Source organism: Passer montanus, unplaced genomic scaffold (genome assembly GCF_014805655.1).
Source record: "Passer montanus isolate IOZ18808 unplaced genomic scaffold, ASM1480565v1 scaffold27, whole genome shotgun sequence".
NCBI classification, from domain to species: Eukaryota; Metazoa; Chordata; class Aves; order Passeriformes; family Passeridae; genus Passer; species Passer montanus.
This window is the reverse complement of record NW_024367372.1, coordinates 10,504,414-10,517,756: the sequence shown is the minus strand read 5'-3', so window position 1 is coordinate 10,517,756 and position 13,343 is coordinate 10,504,414. Positions and strand designations below refer to the sequence as shown.

General features: G+C 36.8%; 1 protein-coding gene across 5 annotated transcripts in view; it reads right to left on the bottom strand.

Annotated features, from left to right (window-relative positions):
- The window catches only part of TTC7B (tetratricopeptide repeat domain 7B), a 102,913-nt gene extending 90,989 nt beyond the window's left edge, over positions 1 to 11,924 (bottom strand). For 3 of the 5 annotated variants that reach the window (XM_039712627.1, XM_039712629.1, XM_039712630.1), the window contains exons 1-2: positions 11,771 to 11,923; positions 10,803 to 10,971 (exon numbers count right to left, since the gene is read on the bottom strand). In XM_039712627.1, coding sequence (XP_039568561.1) covers positions 10,803 to 10,971; positions 11,771 to 11,920 — 319 coding nt within the window. In that variant the 5' untranslated portion in view covers positions 11,921 to 11,923. Of the gene's footprint in view, positions 1 to 10,802; positions 10,972 to 11,770 lie in introns of all 5 variants that reach the window. The other 2 variants (XM_039712632.1, XM_039712631.1) reach the window with 2 other exon arrangements.
- Between the last annotated feature and the right edge of the window lie 1,419 nt (positions 11,925 to 13,343).

Genomic DNA, 13,343 nt, shown 5'->3' with positions numbered 1-13,343 from the left:
TAGTTTATATGTATAAAAATATACCACACCATATTTCTGGCTTGAGGGGATGCTTTAAGTCTGTATCACAGTTTGTTGGCCACCTTTACCCTCCAGACCACCAGTACAAACAACACACATCTTACAGCTTTATGTGCTATACACCCAGTTAACACAAAATCCTGAATCCAGTACTAAAAGCCCTGCTAATCCTACATGTACACCTTCAAACTCAGAGGTGACTAAAGAACACAGTAAATGCACTGCAACAAACATATAAAATGACTGAAAGCACCAGTAATTTGTGTGTGAATCACTCCTCCCCATTCCTTCTCTCCCATACTATGAACAGCCAATGCCCCCAAGTAACCACCTCCTACATCAAGCAAATTACTCAACAATTTGTAGATGTGACTCAGATTTATTCTTTCTATTTTTACAGTTTATGGCCATGACTATAATATTTCAATCTGAAAAACTCACTACAAAGGCATTTTCTTATTTTAGCTGAGAATCTTTCATTATGATACTAAATACGTCAGTGTTCAGCCAGAAATTTTAAGTAATGCAGCAGGAACATACTAAATTTTAAGTGTTCTTTGATCAAGTACAGAATAATACTTAGAGAAACACTGCTATATAACTAGTATTCATTTTTTTCTGGTATGTTTATTAAACCCAGAAGATTATATATATTTCAAGCATGCGATGCTTTGGGGAAGGAATTTTATTTGGCGATCTATTCTGAAATGGCCACTTAAATGAATGGTTTGCATGCTGTATTTATTTTGATGACACAAGTAAAAATTGTAATTTAATGCTGTATTCAAAACAAAAACATATCAACTAGAGGAGAAACCTTTAATAAATTATGGTTTTCATAATTATGATTTTGTTAAAACAAGTCACTCCAGACTACACATTTAATTTTTTTTCTTAAATACAGATGAAATTTAATAAATAATGTATTAAAGTATATAAAAGTACTATTTAATTTTAAATTTATATACACAGCAACAACAATTACACGGTATACTGCCCCCTTCCTCGTAAGAATACTGAGAGATAAAAAGAAATTAATTAAAATAGGGATCATTATATTAGGCCCTCAAAAACAAGAACAAGCACACATACAATAGAGAAACACAAGTTCAAATAAACACATATAACCCTAATTTATCTGCTGAAGACTTGTCATAGAATCAGACAAGTCAATTGTCCCTTTTGTGATTCTTCCCACACCTGCCAGGCAGGAATCTGCCATTCTCCCCCAAAGGATAAGCATTTCTTTAACTGCTTACACACTTCTTAGAGATATTTGGAAAAAAGTACGTACAGGTTATTGCTATAAAATGTTACTGTATTTGCTGTAAAGGCCATAGCTATTGCTTTATTTAACTTTTATTTTGTTTGATTCTTCATTCAAGAGTATCAGGACAACTGGTATCACAAGTTGACTTTGATATTCAAGGCTTTTAAGTTTAAGCCCTTCCAGTTAAAATAATTTTCAGATAAAGGATTTCAACAAACTGGGTCAGTTTTAATTTGGGAAGACACTTATCTCATACATATCTAGTCCTGATATCAAGCAAGACGACTCCTGAGGGAAAAGAAAGTGAGAAGCAGTGAAACAAATACGAGTCCATACTAATTAAGTTTACATGTTTTGCAGTGTAACTCAAAAATTGCTTGTCATAAGAGCAGAAGAGCAACAAACAGCATTTGGACAATAAAAATAATATTCCTGATATTTAAACTATATGGTAACTTACAAAAGTTTTCCTTAAATTTTCAAAAAGGTACCCATATTTTGTAAAATATTCAGAAAGCAAACACTAGACAGTTTTATCACTTGGAATAAGTGGCATTCTTGTGTCTGTACTCTCAAATCAGTGGTCAAGGTTAAGCCAAGTAAACATTTTTACAAATAGAAGACCAGGCTGGCTCTACCACCACATTTGCAGAAACTGGCCATTACCCAAAAGAGAGGATGCCTCAGCAACGACAAGAAACAAACTATTTTTAAGTCCTCACACCCATTTTTATGTCAAAAAAACCCCAGACTTCAGTTCTGTAGGAAAACCAACTAAACCACACTCCCATTTCACCATACACAGTAAACCAAAAGCTGCTCAAAGATCAAAAGGGAATCCATGGCACAATTCAGATCTTTACCAAGTACTCTTAGCACTCAGACCACTACTGAGATCATTCAAAAAAACCAACAAAACCACTTAGAGCATTGTGTATCTGAGGATTCTCCATGATTCCAGCCAGTACTTTGTCTGTATAAATTTTAGAGACCACGAATAATAATGGACCCCATTGTTTATCTACTGTTTCCAGTAGAGAAATCAAAGGACAGAGGAAAAACAGTGAACTACTGTTTTACACTTCAGTCAATAAGCGTGCTTTTTCAAGAGAGAGAGTTGCCTCAATACATAAAGATTTCTGAGTTTGATTCCTGTTTTCCTTACACAGACATGTAAAACCCAAGTGTATTTTTGTATACAGCACTTTGTCTTCCCTATATATGATATGCAAAGTGTTGATACATGATATGGTATGTGTTAGAATGCTGTACACAAAAAGCCCCTTTTCACCTCCTTCTAAAGAAACTTCATGTTTAGCATATTGTTATTGCTATCAAGGAACTCCCACATTTATTTATTTCTGAACTTAGAACATACACTGCTAATCTCACTGAAGGGAAGGACTCATTAAGTCCTCAATCAAAGATTTTTCTTGCTTGCAGAGAATTTTTTCAGAGATTTTTTAGAAAGTAAACCATAGGGCTGCTTTTGTCTTCAATTCCCTACTGATATTTGCAAAGTAATTATTATAAAGGAAAAGAGAAACATAATATAGAGTAAGTAAACATATTTATAATAAACTACCTTTTAACTTCAGATACACTGTAGGGATTGCCTATTGGTTTAGACAATTAAAGGAAACAAAAATAATTTCTCTGATTTTTGTAGTACCTTGTACTGCCCATCCCATTATACCAAGACTTGAGGGAAAATGTCTCCAACTGTCAGAATGCAAAGGCTGCTAACTGTGGCTAGTTTAGTACACCTGCTTTCCAGAAAAGGCACCAGAAAAAGGCCAATATCCCCTTCTCTTAGCACACTAGATTTTAAGGGAAGCTCCTCTGGCTACCCACTCTTTTAAACACAGACTACTTACAGAGAATTAAATTCCATTCTAGACTAAACCCAGAGTAACATGAACACAATTTTTCAGGCAGAACAGAGCATTTTATCATGCATGCTCAAACTGCAATGTCATTTCCTTACTACAGCTTTTCTAATGCCATAGTTATGCTAGTGCTTCTAAGTGTCTTGAAGTTTCTCAGAGTTAAAAAGGGAGAAAAAGGATAAATACTCACCTGTTTTTCTGAATTGAATACCTACTTATTACTCCAAGCAGTCATTAAAAGCATAACAATATTTTGGGGTTTCTTTTAACATCATTTGAGACAACTGTTGTGAAACAACTGGTCACACTTTTCCTCTAAATACAATGCACTCCAATTTTTCCATTTTCTTAAGGAACAGACTTCTGCAATATCTTTTAAATAGAAGAGATCCGTATTTTTCTGCACACACATTTGTTTCTTAATAACCATATGCCAGCCAATTCTTGCTACAGAGCCCTTTAACAGGCAAGCATCTTGTGGCAAGGCTGAAAAAGTTCAAATTAGAGATAAAAGCTGGGAAAAGGACTGGTTATTGTTGCACATCCTGGAGCGAGTGGACTTCTCTCTGCTGAATGCTCCACAAAAGCAGAAATGCTGCACACCAGCATACGGAATGGGCATCAAGGAAGTTATTTGCTCAGGGGTCAGGAAATTATTTAACTATGGAATTTACACTGTTCTGCTGCAAAGTGTCAGAATTCCTCCTACAAGCACCTCTAAGGAAAAAATACAAAGCTCTACTCTGATACCTGTTCGTCCTGTGACATGACAAAAAGAGGCCAGAATCTCTACTTTTTAGTTGGAGCCCAACATTTTTAATCTCTCTTCACCCTGCCAAAGGAAGGATTCTGAAGAAATTCTAAATATTTGGTAAAACCTAATAAGAAGACACCACCAAACTGCCCAAGTCCTAAAGGATTCTATTTTAATAAGAAACATAGTATTCTCATTCAGACTTTAGCTTTCAAATAAGAGAGCTAAAAGCAGTACTTAGGAATGCAGGACAAATGCCTGGGTTCCTTCCATTCCCTGCTCCAGCAGGGCAGATGTCACAAATGCAGTCTGGGGAAAGAAAAGTTTTAACAGAGAAGATTTGAACTCCCTATGGCACAGGCCTCCTAGCCATGATCTGCAAAATGCTCACTGACAGTCTGCAACATTTGCACAGCAAGACAGGAGGAGGGAGGGAACCTGAGTTCTTGACCCATTGCCTAATGAGTCTAGAGATCCCCAGCATAATTACTAAACCAGCTTTCATTTAGCATTCTTCCATGAAGCAGCTTGGTGTCTGCTGACACAGGCTAGCAGTGCACCAGATCCCATTACAATTGCATATGATTAAAGTTAAGTGCAGCATCTTCTCCTAACTGCAAAGTAGCAATCCACGTGCACCTGACACTGCCACTGAACCTAATGAGTATTTCCATGCTTCTGTAAACAGAACTAATTAATAGCCAATCATTTAACTTGGTAAATGCAACATTAAATTTGAATATGGGTCAGCAGCAGTAAAGACAGCCTCACCTTTCTCAACATACATCATCTAAATGTAAACACAGTTATTCAAACAAAGATGTAGGCAATCAAGATGTAAAATGACCTGCAGCAATAAGGCTAAAATTCTGCAATGTCACAATCTAACTTATAAAACAACATCCCTCACACACTTAACAAGAATTCATTACTGCAATGCAATACAGTCATCTTGACAGATACGTTAAGTTGTCTATGAATCTATACGCTGTTAATTATAAACACATTTTCTTTACTAAAATCAAGTTTACTAAGTTGCAGACTTTAAGAAATGTCAGACCTGTAAATTGCTATGTTCCTCTGTAAGCATTTTTAGAAAGGGTCACTAATTTGTAATGCCAAGTATTATAAATTCATTTTTTCAATTATGTCTTCTGACTTAGGCAGCAGTATCAGAATTACGTTACCTAAAATTTCAATAAGCTTATTTCCTATCTAAATAAAAACTTGCTATTGCAGAGTGCCAGAGCTCCTCCCCAAAATAACACCTCAATATCCCACTGTGCATGCATTTCATCTCTGCTTCCATAAGCAAACAAAATTGCTTAGAAACATAGGAGATACTGCCTGCACAGTATTTGAATAATGCCTATGCATGCTTTCCAGTATATTACCTCATTCATATACTGCTGAAAACTTGCAGAAACTTAATTGTTCTGTTCCCAGAGGCCACAACCCTAGGGGATTATTAGCTTCACCCAATATTAAAATGGATTATAAATACATGGTTCTGTATGGCAACAGCACATAAAGTTTTTTTCTGATGGGCCTTGTAAGAGAAGGAAGTAGGAAAAGTTGGAGCTAGTAACACAAGCTTAACATGAAAAGAAAAAGACATACATACTCTTTACCTGTTCATGGAATCATAACTTGTCTTATTTCAATTCTTCATGAGTTTAAGATCCTCCTCAATCTCAGAACTGAGCACTGCCAATTAAACTGATCTAGGGAAGAAAGTAAACAAATAGACCCTAAAGAGACAAACTTAACCTTTTGAACAAGGGAACCTTCCCTACCTATCAGAAAGTAGTTCTTTCTATGAGGATACTTAAATATCAAGTATTTAATGCATCTAGAAATGTCCAAAATATCTCTACATTTTACTTTGAGCCAAGACTTGTCACCAGAATCTCAAGACTGTCTTTTCTTCCTCCTCCCCCTGCCCAGCCTCATTTCTTAGCTTTGCTCAATCCACATAAGACATCTCTAATAACCATACTGATAGCCAAGTTATATTTGTGGCAGAAGGGAAAAAAAATCTGCTTTTTTTTTGTACTGCTCCTTAAAATTTCATATTAAAGGTACGACATGCTCCTGTGCCCAACAGGCAACAGCTTCAGGGAGCCAGCTCCAGCAATTTCATACATCTGCTCTCAGGCTAACACATTGCCACAACAGTCATGCAAACCTGCCTGTCTCCTCAGCAATGTCATTCTTTTATGCCTATTTTTTCTCCCTCATCACACCCTCTTGAAACAAGCTGGCAACTCCAACCACAGGCATTTTGCTACAGAAAATTGTTTTATTCTATGCTTCTCCTCTGTTAATGCGTCAAATAAATTTACAAGCAGATGGGGGAAAGCTAACCAACAGATGCAAATAAGTATTCTCATGCTTTTGCAAATACTAAGTGGTCCGTTGATTTGAAAAGCTCCAACTTCTCAATTTATGTTTTACACTATATTTTTAAATATGTCCCACTGCATGTTTTCAAGTAAGTATTAGAATTTTTTTTAATTATGTATTTAATACAAAAATGATGATTTTATTGACACTATCCCACACAACACCCTCTACATACCCATACAGAATCATTACTCAGAAGCACAGCATCAAAATTAGCTCCTTCCTTAAAGAAAACACTAGGTGTAATCAGAACTCCATTCTATGGGCATACACATATAAACATCAGTGTAAAGTCAAAAAGGTACGCTAGTCCATGAAGTTAACTACATAAAATAAAATAATCTTCTTCTGCAACTCTGTTTTTGACATGTGAATTTGAGGAAAAGTGTGAAGAAAGGCAGGAAAATACTGGAATCATACTAACCAAGTTTCTGAGGCTTTGCCTCATGCATTCACACAACCTGCTGCCCATTGTTTTAATGGACACAGAAGCAGATACCTTTTCATCAGATCATCCCACATCTCCTGGGAGTCAGGATAAAGCACAAGACATCACTAGTAAAAGTTATTTTTGTTGCCAGAAACCAGAAAAAAAATGAAAACCAAACTTGTCCATGAGCTATTCAGTCTGATGAAACACAGCCATGCCTTTAACACCACACTAACAATTTTGCACATTTTCCCTACAACAAGCAATGGAAAGGAACCACTTCCCAGCACTTCTTGGGCACTGAGAGCCTGTGATTCCCCACACACCAGAGGCTTGCAAAGAGTCACACGTAATGGAAACAGAAAATATTTCAAAAGGTAAGTTGATAGGATTTTCTTTAAAATTTATTGAAATTTTACAATGTTGCATTTTGACAAATCTAGCAAGAAACTTTCTTTGGAAGAGATGAAGCAGCATCTCACTAACTAGATATTTCCAAGAAAATAACAACAATCATTTAATCTTCCTTGCTGGGTTTGAGAGTCTTTGAATTCTTGGCTTGACTTACTATCATTCCATATTATGCCTCTTCTCATATACAGTCTTCTAAATATGCTGTCCTCAACTAAAACTGTAAGCAGCATAAAGAGCTAAAATCATTCTTTTGAAGATACATATATAAGCATTTAACTCATTTGTGTAATAAAAATGTGAGGACCCCTTTCATGAGTGCAGCACGGGCAGTAGATGGCTTAGTTCTCTGTTCCCTTTCATGTTCCAATTCCATTTTTTCTTCCCACCGTTGTCACTACTGCTGTTCTTCTTCCCCTTCTTTTTAGCTGTCAGTCGATAAAACTCCAGCAAAATTCAGCTTGAAGCTGACCCTGAATCCATTTTGTACTTTGTTGCATCCATACACACATACAGACCCTTCCCTGGCTGTGAGGAACAGAGAGACATTGCGTGTTCCATGTGCAGGAGTAAGATGAGCCATTTGGAAAGCAGGTCATTCATTCCAAGGGCTTGTTGTGAGCTGTGGAACTGTCTATGGTTACAGTGCAACATGCTCATATAAGCACCCTGTAACAACTGTAGAAGAAACATGTCAACTCCTGCATCCCTCTCAGTCCATCACCTCTGAGGTTACAGAATGAAGCCTCACAGTGAAAAGGTACGTACATGGAGATGGTCCCACATTAAATAATGAAAACAATTTCAAGGCCATTAAAAACTACCATTTGTTATCTGCCCTCTGCCTTTCTCAGTGGTAAGAACATCAGTATTTGACCACTACACAATAGTTTACAAGACTGCAAATCCACTGGAAGTGGATACAAATGGGGAAATTTCAGCAGGTGTCTTTCACTGTCTCTGCATGGTGCAGCATTAAACAGTGCAGCTGGGCCAATGCTTGCAAACAAGCATGGACTTTTCCTCACTGCTTAATAACATGGTGCTATGATTGCCAAAGAAATAAAATCTAAATACTCTGAAGAGTTTTATAAACTTTCTATGATCCAGTTATCCCTGTACATACAAGCAGAAATAAAAATCCCAGTGAAGCACAAAATCTCTTTAAGAATAATTTGTATTTAGTTGGGTAATACTTACAAGCCTCAGTCATCTCTGAAGAGACTCTGAATTCAGACTATAAAGTTTACAGACACTCTTAAAATGAGAAAGAAAAACATCAACCAGAAATGGGGAAGAGAGTGAGAATTAAATGTACACTACTGGGTAGAAACATATGCTATTTAGTTGTCAGCTACTCTAAACCTGTCCAGACTTTAAATACTAAATTTAAGACTGCTCTGTGATTACCACCTCATTCTAGATCACACAGAAGACTACATTCTTGCAGGCCTCTATTATGACAAGAAAGGAAATTAAAATTTTTTAATCTTCTGAGAGATTTGGGGTTGCTCAGACTGGAGAAGAGAATGCTCTATGCAGACCTCAAATCACCTTCCAATACCTAAATGGGCCTGCAAGAAAGCTGGAGACAAACATTTTGCAAGAGCATGTAGGGACAGGACCAGGGATAAAGGCTTTAAATTGAAAGGGGGAAGGTTCAGATTAGCTATCAGGAAGAAATTGTCTACTGTGGGGGTGGTGAGGCACTGAAACAGGCTGTCCAGAGAAGCTGAGGATGCCCCATCCCAGGGAGTGTTTACAGCCAGGTTGGATGGAGCATTGAGCAACCTGGTCTAGTGGATGGTGTCCATACCCACAGCAGGCTTGGAATGAGATGATCTTTAAAGTCCCTTCCAACCCAAAGTGCCCTGCAATTTCACTCAAACTGGAAACACAATAGCAGAAAAATGTTCCTGAACATGAACAAAACAACAAAAAAGCCCCAATAGTTTGCTCAGGTAAACTGGTAGCCAGTCACCCAACAGAAGTGACAAAAGTAATGAAATCCCATCAAGACAAATCAGGCCTCATATGACAGATTCCAATGTTTTAAGAATAAAATTTGAGATCAGAAGAAAAAAACCCACACATCTAGACAGAAAATATGCTGGGTTTTCTGTTCTCATTTAAAAAAAATTTCTGAACATACCTTTTCTACTCTGGAATATTTTGTATCTGTTTTTCTATTTTCTAATACATTATGTTTGAATTAAGTAAAATTAATAATACTAAGTTTATGTGCAAAATTTATGCCACTGTGGTTTCAACTGGTTTATATCCTTATGAGGCCAAATAAAACAAAGCCAGAAGAGTTGAGTTCTGGGAAAAGATTCAATTAAATTCCTTGGAGATAAAAGCAAATTTAGATTCTTTAAGTTGTTCAAGTCCATGGAAAGAACATGACAAATTCAACAGACATCCTCATAGATTTAAAAAACAAAACAAAAAGAACAGCCAAAATCCACAAACCTGAGTGGAAGTGTACCCAAAGCAGACACTGCTCTAAAGCCCACAGAGATGCTGTTTGAGAAAACTGAGCAGATTTACATCACATACAAGAATTTTCCCTATAATCCCACTTCCCACTTTAATTGAAATAGTGACCAGACTTATGAAGCATCCTTTTGTTCCTGCTACCAGTTAGTTCCCTTATTTCCTTGACATTTCTATAGGACATGACTCATGCTTCTCTAACATTTACTGGAGGACAGTGTTGGTAGAAAACAATCCTTGATCAATTGTCAAAGCTATAGAAGTTCCTCATAAATTTTTACTGCCTTTGACACTCATCTTGCCATAACAAAAAGTACATATGCAACCACACCCATGCTTAAACACAGCAGACCAAAGCAAACACCTCACTCAGTAAATTCTATTTTGGAAGGCATACATTTTGGATGGCATACAAACTGCCATCTTCCCCAACACACTGACCAGCCCTAAGTTTATTACAGTTTTCTAAACTGAAGTGGCACTGCCACCTTAAGACATGAGGCCAGCATTACAATTTTCACTATACTAGAGTAGTGAAGAAGAAAATGGTTTTTAATTACTTTCACTTTCCGATTTTTTTTTTAAATATTTAAATTAGAAAAAATTAAAAATAAAAGTGCACAAGTGATGCATTGCTTTAAGTCACTCATCATGTTATTAATACTCTTCTCAATTAAATGGCAATTTAACTATACAACCTAGCTTAGGCTGAACATTTTCACATCCAGTAAAAGGCATCACTGTGAATCAAAGTTCTCTATTTTGCCCACAGCCAGCACAAAACTGCACTGTGTTTTGTAATCCTTAACTTTCAGCAACAGTGATAATACTTTTGGCAACTAGCCACAGTTACTGTGACATATATGAGAGGACTTTTTAATACATACACTCAAAAAATTTGATCAGGCCAGAGCACATTTAGAATATTAATTGAGGTTGTTCAACTATCGCAAACTCAGAATAATTTAAAGGACCCAAACCATCCTCTTATTTTATCTACAAATATGGCACTCCACTACTGTGTAAATGACATTCACACTAAAAAACTCTTCATCTTTGGACAAAATATAAATTAACCTTTAAAAAACTACTTCCACATTATGATACTGGGAAGAGCAATCTTACCCTTTGTAGAATATGCTTCAGCAATCATCCGTAGCCGATACGGTGGCACTGCAGTCAGCTGCAAGTCATCAACACCAACTCTTGCATATGTGTTCAGAGCTTCTTTGTAATCACCTTCCACATAGTTTAATTTGGCCATTACTAGGTTAGCTTCTTGTAGGAATTCTGGCTAGAAGGAAGAGAAATAAGAAAGGGTTTTCCCTCAGAAAACACATCTAATTCTTTCTGATAATTATTAGGTATGTTTTCTATCACCCCCAGAATGTTTCTTCTAATAGAGCAAGAAATGAACAAAATCCTGTCTTGTGTAATATTTGAGAAGCTTGAAGTAGGGGGGAATTCACTAAATCTCATTCCAGCAAGCTACTGAAAAGCATTACCAGCCATTTTAGATATTCACATGCGTATTTACACGTGTACCAGAAATACCTCTCAGTTGGAAACCAGCTTTTCCAGGTGATAAAACTATTTAAAGGCAGCCTATCATTACAGCTCCTCATATGACTTTTTTTTCTAACACAAGCACAGTTGAAAATAACATAGCATCAAAACTTAATGATATATGTTTCACAGCCTACATATTTAATTCACAGCATTTCAAAGTATAAGGGCAGAATAAATGTCTTGAAAAAAAGAACTAAGGGAGGAATGAAGAGAGAAAAGAAAGACAAATTAATACTCCCCGAAGCCACTGAAAACAGAATGTTACAGATGAGTGTAAAAGAAGCTTCTTTTGATCTCTGAAAAGATGGATGTTGAGTACAGATGAGGTAAGCTGATGCAGTAGCTACAACACAGTTAAGTAAAAGAAGGACCAGAATGGTTATGAACATTACAAGGTTCCGACAGAAAATGCTCTCTTGTATTAATCTCACTTTCAGAATCTGCAAATATAATTTAAGGAACCTCTCCTCAATATTTCAATCAATTTAAATTTTTCCAACTCTTGCTCAGGCTGACTTACATACCTTGAGGTTACCCCTATCAAGTGCTGCCGTGAGATGTTTCCTGACCTCGGTCAGCTTTGGCTGGGGTCCCCGCGGACTGCTACTGTGTTTGAGAGTATTTTCCTTCAAAAATAGTTCTAGTTTGGATTCCCCAAGAAGAAGCTCTGCCATGTCATCTGTAAAAACAACAAACAAAAAAAACCAAAAACAACAAACACAGGAAGTATTAGAAATAATTTTATTTCACTAACATTGCCTGAATTTTAAACACAAACTAATCAAAGCAAACACAACATTAAGTATTCATGTTTATCACGTCATGTGATATTTTGTTTTACTTTTCCATTTATCTTTTCCCTGCCTGATTTACTGTAGTATCAAGTCTCCCGTGTTCTAAGATAAAAATATTTAAAACATTAACCTCAAGTCAGTATTCTCCCCTTCCTCCTCAAAAAAGCAGCACTTGATTCCAAAGCTTTATGCAGCTCTTTGAACAGGACAAGATACACTTCTGATACTCACTTCACCAAAAAAAAACCTGGTTGCAAATATGAATACTGATATTGGATTAATTTATGTATTTGAAATAAAAACATGTCCCTCATTATGTCTGTGATCACCATCCACATCTTCTCTGTGGATCTCCCTCAGACCTTTCTAAGGCTCCAGCCATCCCAAGTCTTGAGTATGGCAGTCCATTTCTCATCCCTCTCCCCATTTCTTACAGCTTACCACCACTTCTCAGACATGAAGGTACAATGTAATACCAGGCTGCTCAGAAAAGCTGCACCCAGCACACTTCTGAAATTCAAGAAACTGGTAATGTTCTTTAGCCAGGACCACTAAACTTCTTTTACTGAAATGTTTTGAGTTATTCCTCTAGTCAGAAGAGCACTGTAAAAGTCATCAAATTTCTGGGACTTGAAAAGACCATGTCACGTCTTGCAATGTCTGATCAGAACTAGAATGAGAGGTTCTAGGGTAAATGAGCAATATTTTGGTAATGCACAAGAAACCCATTGTTAGCTGCAGCAGGGAACAAGTGAGCCTGTGAGGACTGAGCACATTTATGACTTAATATGGCTTACAGAGTCTTCTCTGTGTTTAGAAAACAAACAAGTATAACACATTATCAGAGTCAGCAAAAAGCAGGGAAAGGGGAAATAGATGTCAGCATAAGCACCTGGAGGGACCAGCGCCGGCTGTGAAATCCCTTGCCCACAGCCTCCACTGCTCCACCACCGATTAGCAGCAACAGCCACCAGCCCCAACAGTCACTGTCAGCTGCATTCCCTAGGAAAGGGCCCAAGCCAGAAATCCCAGACTGCTTCCCAACCCAGCCACATAGGCTTGGCTGAAGCAGTTTATACTAGTTTTGCCATTCTTTTGTTAATGTCTGTTCAGCAAAAATGAAAAAAAAAATCAATGAAAAAATGAAAAAAATGCAAAAAAATTTAATGTATTAAGTGAAGAAAAAGAAACAAAACAAATACTTCAACATTAGAGAAAGTACAGGGTTATACACAGTTTTGAGAATTTCCACAGATTACAAAACCCCTCCAGATGACATTGCACACCATTTGGCTGTTCTTAT